The 20,902-nt window shown below is 28.0% G+C and overlaps 2 protein-coding genes across 2 annotated transcripts; one reads left to right on the forward strand and one right to left on the reverse strand.

Annotated features, from left to right (window-relative positions):
* Positions 1-23: 23 nt before the first annotated feature.
* On the reverse strand, positions 24-2,444 carry LOC124940344 (25.3 kDa vesicle transport protein). Its single transcript, XM_047480857.1, has 5 exons — positions 2,199-2,444; positions 710-873; positions 399-542; positions 243-313; positions 24-154 (listed from the first exon to the last, which is right to left on the reverse strand). The coding sequence occupies exons 1-5, from the start codon at positions 2,396-2,398 to the stop codon at positions 65-67; spliced, it is 669 nt and encodes a 222-aa protein (XP_047336813.1). The 5' UTR covers positions 2,399-2,444; the 3' UTR covers positions 24-64.
* Positions 2,445-12,205: 9,761 nt separating this feature from the next.
* LOC124940088 lies at positions 12,206-12,948 on the forward strand. Its single transcript, XM_047480569.1, has one exon. It carries the CDS (start codon positions 12,287-12,289, stop codon positions 12,830-12,832), a length of 546 nt encoding a protein of 181 aa, XP_047336525.1. The 5' UTR covers positions 12,206-12,286; the 3' UTR covers positions 12,833-12,948.
* The last annotated feature ends 7,954 nt before the right edge of the window (positions 12,949-20,902 follow it).

Here is a 20,902-nt window from a genome sequence, read left to right on the forward strand (position 1 = left end):
AAATCAATGAATTTTGATCCAGACACTTTCCTCCATGATAAAAAAAACTAACAAAGTTTTGTTGTTATAAGATGGACAGAATAAGGTTGCTCCATACAAGTACAACTGCCCCAAATATAACCAAAGTTATAGGCATCCATTTCAAAGCTATCAACTGAAACCAAGAAGCAGTATTAATTAACAAATGAATTCAAATATTTATGGGTAAGATGGAGATTTAGGATCATATATATTGTACTTACCTCAAGCAATGGAGAATCTGAAGCTGTAACCACCCGAGAACTCGTCATTAATGCCTTCTTTTTTAGTGCTTCTGAAAGAAAAAAATTGAAAAATACTTTATTCTTACTGTTTTTTATTTTAATGAAATGAACTTTGTTGAAGAAAAAAATATATACCCAATCTATGTCGTCTTTCTACTATAGCATACATGTAATCTGTCTCGACTTTGGGTTCTTGGCCACGATCAGCATTAAGCTTCGAGAGATTAGACTGTGTTCTTGTGTCAATATATCGCTTTCTTATGTTTCCAATCATACCCTCTGCCAGAAAACCACCAAAAATCAACTTAAAGACAGAATAGGATTGAATGAAAAGTGTTTTCAAGAAAATTGTTGATGTTTATCATCAAATTCCATACCTATAATCAAATGCAATTTCAGAAAATGTTTTCAAATGGGTTAAATTCATTGTCTTGTTACAAACTTACCCATTTTGAGAAAGGTGTATGGCTTGGAAACTTTGTGTATGAGGGTTCTATCTAACTTGCCAAGAAGTTCCTTTTGCAAATCTTGAAGAAAATGGAAAGCAAGCCTTGTTGGATATGAAGACTCGCACAATGTTATGAAGCAAACTCCATCCTCTACTATGTAACTGCACCCAAAATACACCTTTCAATACTTTTTATTTTCTTCACAAAAAGACATAATTATTCTTCTAAAATGATATTGTTACTCGTGAATATTCGTCCTTTTTACATTGTAATACAAAAAGTTAACACGACCTTACATTCATGTCACGTCGCAAACACCATTTACGATCATTAAAGCAAACTCTTAAATTCACCTTTCAAAATCTATAGTTCCATTTCACTAGACTATTGAAATATGTTTATGCATATGAATTTTCTATCTAATTTTAGTTATAAAATGTTTGTGTAACTCTTATCCAAAACTTTATATCAACCTTTTTGTTTTATTTAAAAAGTTAATATATGCATCATTAATCAAAATATTCAACTACTTTTACTTTATCATTTATAAATATTTACAATGTTATAAAATAAAAATATTTTAATCATTTTATCTAAATAAAATCATTTATGCATCAAACATGTTTATCAAATTATCTCCAAATAACCCTACATCAAATCAAGTGTGATTATTTCCAAATAATTCATGATTTGGTCAAACATCACTTTTCAATCAATAAATTACAATAATCCATTAAGATATTAAAACAATCTTAACAACTTTTTTTATAAACATTTAAGATATAAAATATTTGAGGATTGATAAACTCGGCGAATGGGTAGCGAAAGTAAGACCACAAATTTGATGTCACCTACCCCATGTCAGAATTTGTAAAAAAAATTGACATTTTGGGACTTGAAATTAGACATTTTTTTTCTCTTTTCCTACCCTCATGACATATCGCGTTGAATTCTTAGACTTACTTTTGTCAAACCTTCGATGCGATGAGTTTATCATTTTGCTAAATATTTTATCCAAAAAAATCTACTTTTACCATTGACATTTTTTCTACAATATTTCTTTTCAAATAATTCAAAGTCTACTTTAGATTATTTGAAAAGAAGAAAGTAGTTTCAGTTTTGATTCTCAACATATTATGACTATGATGACTAAACCCAAATGAAAGTCAAACAAATTCTAAAATAGTATGAATGTTGTTATTAATATTATAATTAGAATAGAAATAAAAAATAAATAAATTAACCCTGTTTTTCAAAAAAGAAAAAAATCGGATAAGAAATGAAGTGAAATTAATGTGGAAACACGCGTTATGAATAAGAAATCTGAAGAGCAAATTTGCAGGAAAATGAATGAAAATCATGAATGGATTCAGTTCTTCACAAGCAAAGACAATATAATCGATAAAATAAGATTGAAAATCAAAGAAGCAATTGATGAATGGATTCAGTTCTTGACAATAATCTCAAATGAAATAGATATACTTACTTGAAGCTATGGCTATGGAGACGAATAGTCATCTTTGAAGAAGGAAGAGATCCTGTTGAGATCTCGTTGAGTATGAACTCCGCTTGTTGTTTCCTTTGAGAAAACAAATCATCGTCGTCTTCTTCATCGTTAAGATACCTAGTACCTTTTGCTAATGGCAAAGCATCCCTCACTCTTCCGACTATCGTTAATTTCACCATTTATATTCTCTCTCTGAAAATGATTGCAGAAATGGATGGAGAAATCGAAAAAGACAGAGATGAAAATGAAAATGCATTGTATGAAGAGAAAGCAGATTTCTCGGGGAGGGTTTTTAAGGGTTTACGCGGATAAACGATATAATAATTATTATTATTTATTATCAGATTTGGAATGTTGGTAATTACTATTACAAATTATATTTTATAATATTTTTTATTTTAATTTGATTCGGTTTCAACAAATTAATTTATGAATAGATGTGAGAATGAAAAAAAAAAAAATAATGACATCACATTATTAAGTGAAAAAAAGTATAAAAAAAATTAAAAAAAGTATAAAAAAAAATAAAAATATCTTTTTATTATTTTTCTAACAAATTGAAACACGTTGTTTTCTCTTAAATTTTTTCCTTTATCCATCTCTAAAAATAATTATATATTAATTATTTAAAGAAACAAAATAAAATACAATTATTATAACTTTTAAGATTTTATTTCAGAATTTAAAATTATATAGAGAACACAATTTTATTATATTTTAAAATATATTCTTTTTATTATGTAATTATGTCAACTTCGTCCATTTTGATTCCTTTTTTTATCTTATTCAATCTAAATGTTTAATACATATATGAGATTATAAATAGAGTTTTTAATTTTTAAATAATTAAAAAAAAAGAATGATGTAATATATAAATTATTTGTATTACAAAAGTACTTGATTTTGAAATATTTAAATTTAAAAAATGATTAGAGAGAAAATTAGAAAAGGGTGAGTGAGGAATGAGTGGAAAATAATTTAATTAGCTAAAAAATTAATAAAAAAATTTTTTACCCTCTCTCAATACTTTTTATTTTTTTAACTAATAAAATAACGATATACCATTCTTTCTTTCATTTTTTTTCAATTTTCTTTTCTTAATCAATTCTTTTAAATTTATATATTTAATAAGAAAGATACTAATTTTTTTTTTTGAATTTTATATTTGATTTTACTCAAATAATCCTCTAAGAAAATATTAATTTAGGTTTTCAAATAACTTTATCTTAAATTAATTCTTATTTGTTTTTTTAATTAAAGTTATTTAAATAATCAAAACCAGTTATACATGTTTCCACTCACCTCAATCACATTATATCATTGATTAACTCATTAATTAAAATATTTAAATACTTTATTTTTTAAAATTATTTTTCACTTATTACTTTTATTTTATTTTTTCTCTCTATAAAAGCCTCGTACACATGGTGGCTCAACGTGTGGGGGCCTTGTCCAAGACTTGGAGATTAAGTTTTTCCAATTAGTATCCACTAAGGAAAGTTAGGAAACTCTTTTTCTTTTGACTGAATTTAAGAAATAGTCAACTTTTCATTTAAATGGATGAAAACTTTTTTTTTTTTTTTATCTAAATTAAATTCACAATCATACTTTAAAAGTTACTAAAGTAGAAGAGTAAAAATATTTTTAAATTATCAAAATAAAGATAAAAATAATTTTATTTAAACTAGAAATATTCTGAAATAATGTACAATGCATACAGATAAAAATTTAATAAAAAAATAATATTTATTTAATGTTTAAATTTTTTAATAAAATCATAAATAATATATTAAAATAAAAAATAAAACACTCTCTTCCACATTTTATTCACTTCTGTAAAAATAACTTATCTTTTTACATATCTCATCACATATTTTTTCAAATGAACCTCTCATCTCGTAACCTTACACTTTCACTTTGATTAATCAAATATTTAATTCATATTTTTTTTAATATTTAGCATCGTGATCTCACACATTGGTCAATCAAATATTTGATTATATTTTTTAAACACTTTCAATTGATATCAGCCTATTATCCTTCGATAAATCACATCCCAATCTCACTTGGTTAAAGGGTTGTACTTGTTTTTGTTATGTTTCATTATTAATCTTGTGATCTCACTTCGAATATTTTGCATCACAACCATCTTATATCATTTTAGGATTTAAGATTTAGGATTTACGTCATCTTACTCATACTTCGACAAACCAACCACAATTCAAACGACCTCTAATCTTCTTACCTCACTTTCATACTTCGGTCAATCAACCTCTCATTCATATATTTTTAACCACCATTATCGCCTTTATTACCGACCTCTTATATCTCAACAAACCAACCATCAATCATAATCGACCACTCATCTCGTGACTTTACTTTTATTTCGGTCAACTAACTAATTCATTCACATATTTAACCATCAAGTATCATTTCTTCATCTAATAAAGCACTCATTACTAATTATGTGATTTCACTTCAAACATTTTACACCCACATAAGAATTTTTTTATAATAGTTTCAAAGTTGCAATTAACATAATTGAATAAGTCTTTAAGAATAATGATTTTATCTCTCTTCTTTCCATTAATAATTTCTCATTCTTTTTTTTTTTATTAATTTATTTTCTTTATCTCTTCGTTAATGAATTATTTGTTAATTTGATATATGTTTATATATTTTGTTACTTAATTTATTTATATAAATTTTAAAATAATAACAGGGATAATAATAAATTAAATTAAAAAATATATAAATATACATGTTTTAATATATATTATATTTGATAAATATATATTTAAAAGAATAAAAAAATTAAATTATATATATATTATATATTTTCGGTTAATAATTTATTTTCAAAATGAGTAATAATAATAAAAAAAAAATAAATCAAATTAATAACATATATAAATATTTAATTTTTAAATATATATATATATATATATATATTATTAAAACTCTCTAATAGTTGTTCTCCCTTTTTTTTTGTTTTTTTATATTACATTTTCTTATGAAATTTATTATAAACTTAATCAAAATTATCGTTAAGTAACTCCTAACTCACAATGTTATATATTCTCTATTATATTATCATATTATGTTAATTCTTATATCTAAGTTCTAATCATGAAAATTTGACTTATCCTATTTTCAAATAATATTTTTATTTTTAATAATATTAAAATAATATTTTAAATATTTATATTCAAAATAACTTAAGAAAAGAATTAAAACCTAATTAAAAGTTAATTGTTGTGATAATTAAACTCTAATTAAATAAATTATTCAAAATTTTCAAAATAAATTGAGGATAAAATATTGTATTTATTTTACCCAAAATAGACCAAAGAAGAGGGTGAAAATATTTAATTGTGATTTAATCATAATTTATGTTTAATTTATGACTTTAACCAATTAAATAAAATACCTCAAAATTCCTAAAAATACTAAAAACGATAATTATGATCATAATTTTTATTATGAATCCAGAAATAGTTTTTTTGTGAAATTTTTGTTGAAAAAATGAATTTAAAATAAATTAATAATCGATTTTAATAAACCTTTTAAATAAAAATATAATCTAATGATCTGTGTAGCAGAAGTTATTTCTAATCTTTGCAACAGGATCTTGGACCATCAGATGAGTGCCCGCATCTCATCCAACAACCCAGAATACGCCAGACTCCCGCTATAACGGATCTAGTGTGCAATCAAACGCACCAGATCAACTAACTAGACTAACTAACCCCGTTAGTTAAGTCGTTGATCGCCCAACAAGATGCAACACACCGTCATCCAAAACGACACTATTTCAACCTTCTTCTTCGATGGGACGCTGCGCTCTCCAGAAACACGATTTCGTCGGCGCAATTTTTCCAAAAGCTCCAACTCATGCTATGGGCATCCTTATTACTCCAAATTTCGGCCACAACTCCCCTTCGTCAGCGCCTATGTTTCCCCTTATCCTCCAGCCTTATCCTATCGTAGATAAGGCTGCCATAACTTAGGGATAATATCGGAGAAGGGAAAATCCGACTTCAATTACCCCTCCCCGACCGCCTTCGAGGCACTATAAATAACCCCTTACCCTTCCATTACCAAATCATCAAACAATCATCCAACAATCACTCATTTTCATCGTCTGAATCCAAGCTTTGAAGATTTCGGCGAACTGATTTATATCAAAACCTTTTCCGACGATCCAAGTCTCGATGCAGGACCTTGAAAAGCTGTATACACACCCTGGGAGTGTTCTCCCGTTGTTGGTGTGCATCCATATCATTTGTATCATGATCTGTGATTGTAAAATTTGAATTTTTTCAAAATTTTCTTGTTTGATCGGATTTGATCTGTTCTTAAGCTTGATTGTGTGATTTCTTTGTTGAGAATCATTATACACATCTTGTATGAACTTTCTGTTGAAAGAGAATCGATCAAATCAAAATTTTGAAAATTAAAATTTGAAAAATGAATTTTTTTAAAATCTCATGTTCTTGAGTTTAATCCGATTTTTTTGGTTCATTTAGTTGATATACATGTTTTTTAACATGGTAGAATGAATCTCAAGCGACTGTAATCATGTTTGATCAAACTGAAATTTTAAAATTTAAGCTTAAAAATTGAATTTTTAAAATTTCGTGTTCTTGGTTTTAATCCGATTTTTTTGATCCAACCAATTATTATACATGTTTGTTAACATGTTAGAAATCTTAGAATGAATTCCAAGTAACTATTTCATCAATTTGATCAAATCTTGTTTTTGAAATTTTTTGGATTGTGATTCAATTTTTAAAAATTGTTTTAATAATGTTTTTATGCTATTGTTTTGGTTAAGATTAATTATATTCATCATTTCAAAGCTAATGGAACAAAAATTAGACCTTGAATTTGTCTAATTTGAAAGATTCCAAACTTTGACCAAAAATGGTGTTTTAAAATTGATCATTGTAAAGACTTCAAAATCATGATTTTATGTTAGGGCTTTTGTTCTTCATGGTCATATGAACTTATTATAGTTTACAAATAATGATTTCATGATCCCAATCAAAAGTTATGGACTTTTGAAATTTTGGACCAAAACAAGAACACTCGGTCCTAAGGTTTTAGCCTAGGACCGGTGATCCTCAGTCTTGTTCTTTAGTGGGGACGAAGAAAATGAACCACATGTCAAAACCCAAGAACGAGAAAATACACCCATGATTGAGAGTCCTAGGACCGAGTTTTCTAACCTAGGACTAGTGTTCTTTAGCTAGGATTGAGGATCATGACTGAGTTTTCTAACCCTAAGATTGAGCCCTCACTTAACCTATGACCAATGTTTCTAACCCTAGGACCGAGCCCTCACTTGACCTAGGACTAGTAAACTTGACCCTAACCTTAGACTGATAGAACTGTGCCTTCACTTAGCTTAAGACCAATGTTTCTAACCCTAGGATTGATTCCTCACTTGACCTAGGACCGATAAACTTGACCTTAACCCTAGACTTATGACCGATAGGACTGAGCCTTCACTTAGCCTATGACCGATGAATATAACCCTAACCATAAACCTAGGAACGGTAACTACCTAACCCTAGGACCTAACCCTAGGACCTAACACCTAGACCTATAGACTTGACTTGGGACTGAGCCTCCCAAGTCCACGATCGAGCCACCCAAGTTTGGGACCAAGCCTCCCGAGCCCAAGACCAAGCTTTCGGGTCCCTCGACCCATGTGACCGAGCCCTAGTCCGGACCACCCTGGTCTTGACCAAGTCCGACCAAGCCTAGATCGATCAAACCAAACCCAGACCCTATGCCTCCGGTCCAAAGGCCTGTTTGGTTCTAGTTTTCAAAATCCAAAATTATTTTTGTAATTTTGGAACCCGAACTAATTTTCAAATAATCTTTAAAGGTCATAAAATGATATTTTTTTATATTTTTGGAATATTTCCTAAACCAAAGTTTTGGATAAGGCCCCATTTGAAATTTATTTTTAAATTCTAACATTCTCCTTTGACATTTTCAAGTTTTGTTAAATCTAAACATCGACACAATAGGTACACACCCCTTTTAAACAATTTTATATAATTATTTAAATTCATCTTTACTTAAGACCCCTAGACTACTAATTAAAGTTAATATATGTTATAATTGGATTTATAAAAAGCAGACTTTTTTATTTTAGAAGAATTTTTGAAAACCGTCAGTAGGCGGGCGTGAAGGACATAGCGCGAAAACCCTTTCCCGAGCGTAAACAAACAACGAACTACCATTTTTCTTAGAAACTCTAGTCTAAATACGTTTATACACGTATGATTTGATTGATTTTCATAAAATCTCTTGGAACTTTTGATTTTCAATTAAATAATCTTTAAATTCATTATGTTTAATAATTTAAATCGGGTTCAAGATAAATTATTATTTAGCCTCCCAGATTATTTAAAATTTGAAAAAGGATTAATTATTTTTACATAATTAATTTCTTATTGCTCTAGGTATTTTCAAAAAAATTTAAAAACTAAATGTTTCATTTTAAGAGATGGTTGTTACGCAAACCAATGTTGAAACGCATCGAACCTCGAGCCTCTCCACGATAGTTCCTCCATATTGCCACAAATCCCTCGACACGTACTAAGCTATGGAATAGAACAACGATCGTGGGGTTACATAAGTGATTTTTCTTTTAATCAATGTTGAATATTAATTATTCATAGTTTGAATTATATTTATAATATAAGTATTTTATAATTTGAATTGGATCGTCTTAATAATTAAGAATTTGTCTCATAGTAGTCTAATTTTAAATAAAATGAATAATAAAAAAATATTTAATTATATATATATATAATGTATATTAATAATTTTAAAATGTTATTTATAATAATTTAATAATAAAATATTAACTAAAGATAAATGTCTAAATATTTATTTTAAATATTAAAAAATTGAAGAGAAAGAAAATATTAGATTCTTTTATGATGACATTGTACATGACACATCATTGTGCCTCATTCCCTATAAATATTTGTGCTCATCCTAATATTACTCTAGTGGTTATTTTGTATAGTAGACATTTTAATCACTGGACCATTTAAAACTATTAATTCATATTTATAATTTTGTATAAATAAAACACTCAACTCACGTTTAAAAACCTCATTATCTAATATTAAAAAAACTTATATGAATTAATAAAAAAAATGTTGCAAGTTAATCTAAATATGTATATACAAATATTTGGTTAAATTTAAAATATAAAAATTAATTGGTTAAAGTTTCACACTTATATATGTCATTCTTAATTTTTTTTAATGAATCGCTTCAAGTTTTGAGAACGGGTTAACCCGTAAACTAACAATCTGACACGTTTACAATAATATAATGAAGTGTGGATTGTGGTGCGAAGACCCGATAATCTAAAGTACAGAAATAATTTAAATTAATAATGTATATTAATTTATCGATAAATTAATAATTAATAATTTAAAGAGTTTTAACCGATTCAACGTATAATTCATATAAAATAAGTAATTATACATACCAAACAAAAAGCCAAATTAGTCTATGCCTCATAGAATTACGTTGCAGCGAACATTGAGACTCCAAGCTTAGCACTATTAATGACTTTTGAAGTACTAAATGACTTTTGAAGTACTACTGTAAATGTAAACAAGAGAAACAAATGTGAATGTATTATCAAACAAGTTTGGTATACAATATATAAATTATATGAATGTGTTTTAGAGTATTCAAATTATATCTCACAAGATGGTTTCTCATCTAAAATGTGTATAAAATCAATTATGTTAGATCAAATACGTAATGAATTCTCTGAGTACAAGAGAGATAATCCTGCAACACCAAAAAGACTTGTAGAGATGGCTTGAGTTGAAATTTCAGTTAAAAGTGTAATATATATGTTTTCAGTTTATATGAATTATTCATTTATGATTTTCTTGGGACTGAAAATTATAAAGGGATTTCCAAAAAAAATATTATCTTATTATTTTATAGAGTTTTTCAATTTTTTTACATTGGCCTAAGTTGGGATCGGACAAATTTATTAGCAATAAAATATTATAAAAAATAAAGTTAAAATATTTTATTTTTGGAATATTTCCTAAACCAATATTTTGGCTAAGGTCCTATTTGGAATTTATTTTTAAATTCTAACAATTTTCTGATATTTTTTCAGTGTTTTTACTCAGTATTATATCAACACAATCGCAAGTACGCCCTTCTAAATAATTTTGTATAATTATTTACGCAATCTAAACATATCCTTGTTTAGGACCTATGTACTACTAATTAAAGAAAATAAATGTTATAAATCATAAATAGTTAGACTTAGTTTATTTTAAAGATTTAAAACTGTCATTTGACAGGCGCGAAGGACATAGCGCAAAAGGCTTTCTCGAACATAACCAAAAAACGAACTCCTTGCAAAAATTCTGGTATAAATACGTTTATACACGTATTATTTTATTGGTTTTCATAAAAACACTTGGCGACTCTGATTTTAAATAAATTATCTTTAAATTAGTTACGTTTTAATTAATTTAAACTGGGTTTTAACCAAATTATTATTTGGTCCCCAGATTATTAAAACTTGAACAAAAATTAATTATTTTTACATAACTAATTTCAAAGCTCCGAAACATTATTATAAAAATCTTTTAAAATAATATTTTCTTTCAAAAGAAGCCTGACACGCAAACCAAGTTTGAAACGTATCGAATCTCAAGCCTCCCCGCGATATTCTCCCATATTACCACGTCACGTGTGCACAGCTTGTACTAAGCTACGGAGGGGAGCAATTCTTGGGGGTTACAAGGTGAATCTAAATGTATTAGGTCTCCCGAATTTTAATTATTTTTATTAAAAATGACATTTAGACCCATAAACAAGATTTGAACTAGTTGTTTGGTACATTAATACATTTTGTCCAACAATGATATTATACTCAAAATTCACGATATTTCAGACCGATCGTTTCGAAGGTATGAAAACATTTGAAACTCGAATATTTTTAGTAATTAACGTTTGAACCGTTATTCAAGTGTCTTTCTAAGCTAATTCTAAAAGTGTTTTTAATCTTTGCTCCTCGGTCCAATAATCAAGTATGATCATCTTATTAGATTTTATTTTAACGTCGGGGTGTAAAAATTGGGTGTCTACACAAACTTAATTGGTTAGAGTCCCACACTTATATATGTCATTTTTACTCTTTTTAATGAATTGATTCAAGTTCCAAGAACGAATCAACTCGCAAACTAATATAATAGGTCGAGAACCCGAACCTATAATTAAATGTATATATATAACTTATTTTCTTGCTAAATAAAACCCAACAAAGTTAATTATTTAAAAAAAAAAAAAATCATAAACCATCAATGGGCCATGATTGGTTTGTTTCTTAGAGCTTGTTAAATGAAAGAAGTAAAGAATTATAAATTTATTAAACCTTGTATGAATATGAATGAGGCAAAAGCAAAAAAAAAAACATATAGGATAAATTATTAAAAAAAATAACATTTCATTAAAATATTATAATGATAAAGTTAAAATATTGTAATATTGTATTGATTGAGAAAAAGAATCAAATAATATCAACTTTATGAGATATATTTTAACTAAATAAATTTATTAATTAAAATAGTAAAATATCTCTACTTTATTTTTTTTATAAAATCAAAACATTAAATACAAAAAATTATTTTATAATTTATTTGACATAATCTCAAGCAATCCACCTTTTTTATCTACCAATATATTGAATTCATAAGACCAATTTTTTAAATAACCCAAGTTCAAACAAGCTAATAGACAACGGTCTTATTAATAAAAATAAAAAATAAATAATAAAAAACAAACAGCTATACCCAGATTTTAAGTGATATGTATCCGTTGTAGCATTTAAAAACAACGGTCTTATTTCCTTATGTCAAACATGACCGTTAGATTATTCAATACTAATATTATTATATATTCATCTGCTTTCAAGTTATATTTCCATACAATCAAATTTCAAATCTTTCTCTCTCTATTCATCGGAAAATCAACCAAGCTACCAAATTTACAAGATGGGTCTTATCAACTCCGGCGCCGGCACCTCCCGCACTCAAAAGTTCTACCTTCTCTGTAACTACGCCTTAATAGGAGCATCTTCCAGCTGTATCTTCCTCACTCTCTCTCTTCGTCTAATCCCCTCTCCGATCGGATTCCTTCTCATCTTCCTCCACGTGTTAACCATCGCCGGCGCCGTCTCCGGCTGTGCTGCTGCATCAGGATCCGGGCGGCGGTGGTACGGAGCCCAGATGGTGGCGACAGTTGTGACAGCTATATTTCAAGGATCGGTGGCTGTTTTGAGCTTCACAGTAACGGATGAATTCTTGGGGAGATTGAATTCATATGTTAGAGAAGAAGAGGGGAAAATGATTTTGAAATTGGGAGGTGGACTTTGCTTTGGGATCTTTTGTTTAGAGTGGATTGTTTTGACTTTGGCCTTTTTCTTGAGTTATCGTTCTTTTGTGGAAGGTGGGAATGGGAATAATATGAATGGATCTGCTAAGACTGCTCCGATTAAGGATGATGAATTGACTAATTGGCCATGGCCTTTTCAAGTTTAGGTTGTAATTTATAAGCACTTTCTCTCTAAGTGTTTTTTATCAATGTTTGTTTGTGGGTTTTCTTTAATTATGTTATATTATTTGTATTAAATTGATGGATTGATCTTTCATTTTTTTTATACTTTTTATGTGTTTTTTTTACCAATTATTAATTATATATATATATATATATATATTAGACATAATTGGTATTTTCTTTTCATTTATTGTATCAAATTCTTAAATAATGAACAAAAAAACATGATTAAAATTATTAAAAGAAGAAGAAAGTTAAAAATTAAGAAATTTCGAGTGAAATTTGAGGAAATGATCCTCAAAAAGGCCTTAAATGCGGAAAATGCAACGCTTAAAAAAAAGCGTTTGGTGATTATTTTACTGTTTTTGGACGATTTTGCCCACGTCGGAGGTCGGAGATTGCGTGACGCAACCGGAATCGCGAGATTTTTTTTTTCGTCTCGCGATTGTGTGACGCAATTGGAGCATTTTCTTTCTAAAAAAAAATTCATAATTCACATAACCTCAGGTTGCGCGTGACGCAACTGGGGCATTTTCGTCCAAAAAAATAAAAGTGTCACCAGCGCATTAAAAATAATGCGCTGACACTTTCCTCAAATTTCCCGATTTCAAAGGGGCACCAAATATTTAAATTAATTTTTTACATGATAAAAAGAAATATTTTTTAATAATTATTTTGAATAGCCGAAAAAATATTCACCTAATTTTTAATTGTTGAACTTAGAAAAGAAGACTATATGAAAAAGATGATAAATGATTAAAGAAGATCCGTCAATCAAGATTATTAGCATTTTTTTTTTATTAATGGCTAATATGGCCTCATCAATATATACATATATTTAATTAAATATGAAACTATACTTTCTTAAGTGTAGAACTTTATTTTATTATTTGCATAATCAAATATTATTAGAATAAAGAAATTGATAACTTATCTTAATATCCCCTCAGAAATGAAAACATTTTGTAAAATAAATTTTGAACAAATATGAGATCCATTGAATTTCAGATGATCTTGAGATAGTGCAATGTTTCTTGGTTTTCCAAAAGATTATTGAATTGTCAAAATTTATACAAAAAGAAGTGATTTTCTAGTTGTTGGACAAGATCCCCAATTAGAATTTGCATAGTAATATTATTAATGAATTGAGACAATTATTGCACATCATATGCAATATCAGGTTAAGTATGGTTTAGATTAAGGAGTTTGCCAATTAGTCTCTAAATTTGTTTGGTTCAAAGATAGGATTTTACAATGCTTCATGCAATTTGACACTCTTAACTATAGGTTTTTTTGACATGCTTGCAGCCCATCAGCCCAACATCATCAATTATATTAAGAATATATTTTCTCTGCCACTGCCAATTTATTAAGCATTGAAATTTGTTCAATTCATTTTCTACTATTAACATATTATCAACATAAAAAAAAAAGTAAAAATATTATAGAATTATTTTAACATCTAATATATAATATATAAATAGTGATCATATTCTGGTTTTTTAAATTCCATTAGGCTTAAGTTTGAAAATATTTCGGCAAGACCCTTGTTTTGAGGCTGACTTTAGACCATAAAGAGCTCGTTTGATCTTTGGTTTTTTGGATTTTTATTGGGTTTTATCCTAAAAAACCTAGTTTGATGAAATTTTAAAAAAAACTAGTTTTTTCTTATTTAAAGACAAAAATGCCCTTAATTATTTCTCTCTCTGTTTAGAAAATAGTTAAATAATTTGGATAATTTTGGTATTTGATGGATAAAAAGAGGAATAAGATTGATGAAGTGATGGTTGAAATGATTGTTGGGATTTTGGATAAAATCTGGGTAAAACCCCAAAAACCACTAGATCAAACAAGGCCAAAGACTATTAGGTATTGTTCTTTACAAGTTTTTATTTTAATATTTATCAAAATCAATTTTTTAATCAATCACTTCTCACCAATCACATCACTCATTTCATTAACAAAAATACTAAAATACCCTCTAGTTTAAATTATTATTTTATATTTTATTTATATATATCAATACCTTTTAAGTCTTTTTACCAAAATTAATCATTACCTTCTCAAAATCATCACCCATCATCCATTTTTTTTCTCTCTTGTTTTTAAAAAATCGCCTTAAATTCTAAACTAACTGATTTTTCATATATATATATATATATATATATATATATATATATATATATATATATATATATATATATATATATATATATATATATATATATATATATATATATATATATATATATATATATATATATATATATATATATATATATATATATATATATATATATATATATATTCAAGAACTTCATAAAAGAAATGCATTGTTGATATTAATTTGGTGTAAAAATTCTCTTTTTAAAGATACTAAAGCTATTAATAACATGACACCTACATTTTGGACAACTATGCAAAATATTAGTTAAAGTCAATACCATATTTTTTAAAGTTGCTAAAGTTATTATTAGCTTTTGGAATGTCTTGTACTTTCCACGGCTAATTTCCATCGATGTTCTCCTTCATCCATGAAAGGAGTTTTTGTCGGATAAACCATGTCAATAATTTTCTTCGGATTTTCCCATTATTCAAGATAGCCTGTTACTTTAAAACAATGTTATTTAGTGTGACATTTCATTATACATCAATTCCAAACTTTATTATTGCGGTTTTGTTTTGCATATCCCCTGCTTACTCTTCTTAGAATTTTCTGCATTTGAATTTTCAACAAACATGTCAGAATTTTGTTACATATTTTAAATAATGATTTGTCTATTTTTTTCAATATTAGAGATTTGGGAGAGAATGATATTTTATTATTAGTGTGATACATAGGCTTACATTACAAAACTTTAATATATAATCTAAAAAATAACTAAAAATCTTGCTAATTAATATGAGAATTCTAACGTTTTGCTCATAATTGATTTAAAATAAAAATATAAGAAAATAATGTAATTTACTGTTAAGATTATAATATTATATACTTAATATGGTGGAGGTTACACCACATTATATTTAACACTCCTCTTAATATGTTGTCTAATTCTAAGTTTAGCTCGGAATTGTTGAACATCTCTCTTAGAGGTGCTTTTGTGAAAATGTCAGATATATGTTTTTTAGATATAACTCAAGTTGAATTTCTTTGTCTTACATTATTTGTAGAATAAATGATTTTTTTTAAAATTCTACATGCAAAAGTTTATAGCAAAAATCATATCTAAGATAGATATATTTGAGTAGAGAAATTGAAGACCAAAACAAAGAAAAAGAGATTACAAAACAAGAAGCCGCTGCCAATCTTATACATCCAGTGAGAGAATTAATGACCCTGACTATGTATATATACCATGTTTAACCTCATTAAATAAAACTATAACGTTATCCTTATTAAGGTATAGATTTTTGCAAATTTTCATGCAATTGACACCCTTATCATGGATATTTTAACAGGTTTACACCCCATAAGTCCATCATTAATAATATCCAAAATGTATTTTCTTTGGTTCACATTAATACCTCTGGTAGTATGTGCAATTTCGAGACCAATAGAAGTATTTAGCAATTCCAAGATCTTTTATTTTGAATTTTGAATCAATAGATCTTTTTAGTATTGAAATTTGTTCAACATCATTTACTGCTATTAAAATATCATAAACATATATAAGTAGAGCAGTAATATTTTTATTAGAAATTTTGATATACCGTATTCAGATTTCATAAATCCCATTTGATTTAAGTTTGAGGATATTTTAATATGCCATTGTCTAGAAGCTTGTTTAAGTCAATAAAGAATTTTATTTAATTTACAAACTTTTTTTAGAAGGACACTCAAGGACATCTGGTATCTTCGTGTAGATATTTTTTTGTTGTAAGATTTCCATGAAGAAAAGCATTGTCAATATTGATTTGGTGTAAAAACCATCTTTTTGAGGCAGCTAAGGCTATGATTAAATCTTACAGTCACATTCTTTGCTACAGGGGTATAACATTGATTAAAATCGATTCCATCTTTTTTATTGTAACCTTTGACTACTAGTCTTGCTTTGCACTTGTTTAGAGTGTCAATAACATTTAGTTTTGTTTTGAAAATCCATTTAGAACCAATTGTTTTTTTTCCTTTTGGTAAATCTGTTTTGATTTTGTGAAGTTTCTAGAAAACTATTTAGGGTTGAGGTTTGATCAATGTTGGATAAAAAATTAGTGTATTCGTTATCCTTAAAAATTGAGTTAAAATGATAAGTATTCAAAGTATACTTACTGAATTTTCTTGATGCTTCAACTTGGTTGACTAAAAAGTAATTCATCCAAGTTGGAGTATGTTTGATTCGAGAACTTTTTCTAAACGTTTGTTCAGAATTTACTTATTTCTCTAGGATTTGAGATTGTAAAAAATCATTTTGATTATTTGTCTCAAGGATGTATTCAAATATAGATGGATTAGATGTATCATTTATCGATGTTTAATCATTTTCAGATTCATCATTGGATGAAGTTGACATCTGATCTTAGTCTATGTTTGAGGACTCTGAAATTTTCATTCTATTTTTAAAAAGGAGTATATCATGATAAAATATCACATCCTGGGAAGTAGTGATTTCTTTAGAAACTAGTTCATAAACTAAATACCTCTTTTGGTTTGAAGGATATCCAACGAAAATACATCTTATACCTCTATCTTGAAATTTTGTTTTTTTGGGAATGAAAGAAAAACTATCATGACACCCCATAGCCATGATCTCCGCTTAAAATCAAAGCGTTTTTAGATGGAATCGAATCCATAACATTTTAGTCTCTTAAGCCGACTTTTATCACTGGATATCTTGGTGAGTTTTATTGGCAATGTATTTGTTATGTAACATAAACTCCCAAATACTTTAAGGTTATTATAATCAAAATCAGTTTGATACAACATAAAAAATGAAGCTTTCCATTTAGAATGAAAGTTGGCATCCTATTTATTAAGTATGTGGCAGCTAATAAAAATAAAAACCAAAATTTTATAGGAATGCTAGAGTAATCATTAACGATCTTGCCACTTATGTTAGATGTTTATGTTTGCGTTCTACAACACCATTTTTTTGTGGTGTGTAAACACAAGTTCTTTGGTGGACGATTCCCATATTTACAAAAAGTTGAATACATTTTGAGTTGATAAATTATGTGCCATTGTCAGTTCTAATCATTTTAACATTCTTTTGAAATTGGTTTTGGGTTTGAAGAAGACATTTTATAATTTTATAAAAAAACGAGTGATTTTATCTTTTAAGAGAAATGTTCAAGTACATCTTGAAAAATCATCTACAATTTTTAGCATATAGGTGTATTTGTTAGAGATATTTTTTTTATAGGGGCCCCATAAATTAACATGTATGAGATCGAATTTTTGTTTGGAAATGGAGAGACTATTTTGGAAAGGCAATCTATGAAAATTTTCTATTGGACAAGTATAACAAGGATGTACTTTATTTACTATTAATGGAAAAATCTTTCCTAGTACCTTGTTAGAAGGATACCCACATCTTTGATGCATCCTTCCAAAAACAGAAACATTATAAGAGTCTTCACTAGTTGTATTCATTCTCTCTATACTGGAATCACTTGAAACTAACAGGTTTCCAAATCTCTTTCCGATTTCACAAAAGTCATTTTTGTCATGGCCCTACATTATATAATTGTTTTCAAAGAAGGTACAAGTAATTTTTGTGTCTTTTATCAATTTTGCGACCGAGATGAAGTTGTATTTAAAATCCACTATAATAAGAACATCCTTTAGATTGAGTTCTTCATTTAAATTTACATTTCCAACTTCACTAAAGGATTTTGAAGTTTCATCTGCAAAGTATAAAAACTTATTTTGTCTTAATTTATTCATCTTTGTACATAACATTCTATTGTTACATATGTGGCTACTAGCACACGAGTCTTTTAGCCACGTATATTTTCCTTCTTCTAGGCAATTTAAACTCATACTTATTTCAGATACTGTAAAAGTATAAAAGTTAGCAAACTTACCTAATTCGAAGTCGATGTTCTCTCCTTTAGAGTTCGCTGCTCTAGATAGATTTCTTCTTGATGTCGCTGCTCCATTTGAATTTTCAGAAGCTTTGTCAGTTTGCTCCACCATGCTTTTGAGTAATTTTTGCATCATCTTGTATTCTCCTCAAGTTATCTCCATTGGTGCATCTTCATCATCAATGAAAGGAGTATTTGCTACATAAGTTGATACGTTTCTCTTCTTGGGGTTTTCCACCATTATGGGTAGCCCACAATTCTAAAACATTGATCTTTGATGTGTCCTTTCATCCTACAACGGTTACATATAATACATCACCTGACTTCCTAGCCCTTTCAAAATTTGCTCTAGTTGAGTTTTTCACCAACATAGTTGAGTGTTGTTTTTTATTTTGAATGTTAATTTTTTTTCCAACATTCAAAATCATTGTGAATTCTCTTTACACTAGTGGTAAGGGATCTATCATTAAGATTTAGTTCTTTATATTCTCAAAAGAATCATGGAGCCCTAACAAAAAGAGGTACAAATTATTTTTTTCATAATCCATCACCACTCCCTTTTTCAGCCTACATTATGTGTAGTTATCTATATTGCTTCTATCACAATCACACCTTTTACGTAGTTGTACATTGAGTAATTCATCCTAGTAAAGTCTAGTTCTAGAATAGTACTATTCTAAATCTTGATTTTCTTATTGTATGGTGTATATGTTCTTTCTCAATTGATATTGTGTTGGCCCTTTATTTCCTTCATAACGAGCCTTGATTTCATCCCATAATTCTTGTGAAGTGACAGTGCTTTGAAAGTGTACCTTATTTTTCTTGTCGATTGTATTCATTATCTAGGTCCTCACTATGGCATATGACATTCTCTATAGCGCTGTTTCTTTGGGATCTCCCAACATCTTACAAGAACCGTCAATTAAGCCAGTTTTCATCTTAGACAGAAGTCCAAGTCATATGCTCGTGCTCCATTCAAAGTAGTTAATTCTTGTAAGGATTATCGATGTGAAATGGTTGACTCTCCTCCATGTAGGTAGAGATGATCAGTGTTATCATGTTTCTTTTCTTCCATCTGAAAGTTGATCGCCAAAGAGTTGATTGGAAATTTCTCTCGGATTGAATTAGGGTTTCGTTCTTGCAGTCTCGTAGATGCTCTTGTTTGGAGATGATTTATGAATCTTGAACCTAGTTGTGTCGAGTGGCTCTGATACCATGTAAAATTCTATGTGCGGAAGTTTGTTGCAAGAATCAAATTTGAGATTGATCTATTTGAGTAGAGAAATTGAAGAACAAAACAGAGAAGAAAGATATTACAAAACAAGAAGCGATTGCCAATCTTATTCATCAAGCTAGAGAATTAATGACCATGACTATGTATATATACATATATAGTGTTTAACTTAATTAAAATAAAACTATAATGTTACCTTATACTTTATATGATTTTCCAATTAACTAATCAAATTTTAATTATCTTTAATAATTAAATTAAACTTGTTTTAACACTATACAATAATAGATAGTTAGAATAAATAAAAGATTTAATTAGAAATATAAATACTTATCTCAATAGAGTGTTATACATCGAGTTTAGTTGTGGTGAACTAAGTTCTTAGGCATAACAATTACAGAATTGTTGTCGTAGTACATTGCGACTTTCATTCTGACGATGACCGAGATCAACTAAAATTCTTCGAAGTTATATTATTTGTGAAGTGGCTAGTGATGCTTGTTAGGATTTGTATCTCCTAAATCCTACCAGCTTGAAAACAATCTGTAAAAACACCAGAAAGAAGAACACAAGAACACACAGATTTATAGTGGTTCACTCAAATTGAGCTACATCCACTTCAGCCACCACCAAATTTACTATGAAGAAGAAGAAGGAATACAGAGTTTTTGCCTCACACTTTATCTCTCTAGAATTCTATCTACACCATGTAAACCCTTAATAATTACATATTTATAGGGTAAACATTCAGGTAATAAACCTAAATAACTTTGGTCAGGCCCAAGCCCAAAACCAAAAA

This window comes from Impatiens glandulifera, chromosome 5 (assembly GCF_907164915.1).
Source record: "Impatiens glandulifera chromosome 5, dImpGla2.1, whole genome shotgun sequence".
NCBI lineage: Eukaryota > Viridiplantae > Streptophyta > Magnoliopsida > Ericales > Balsaminaceae > Impatiens > Impatiens glandulifera.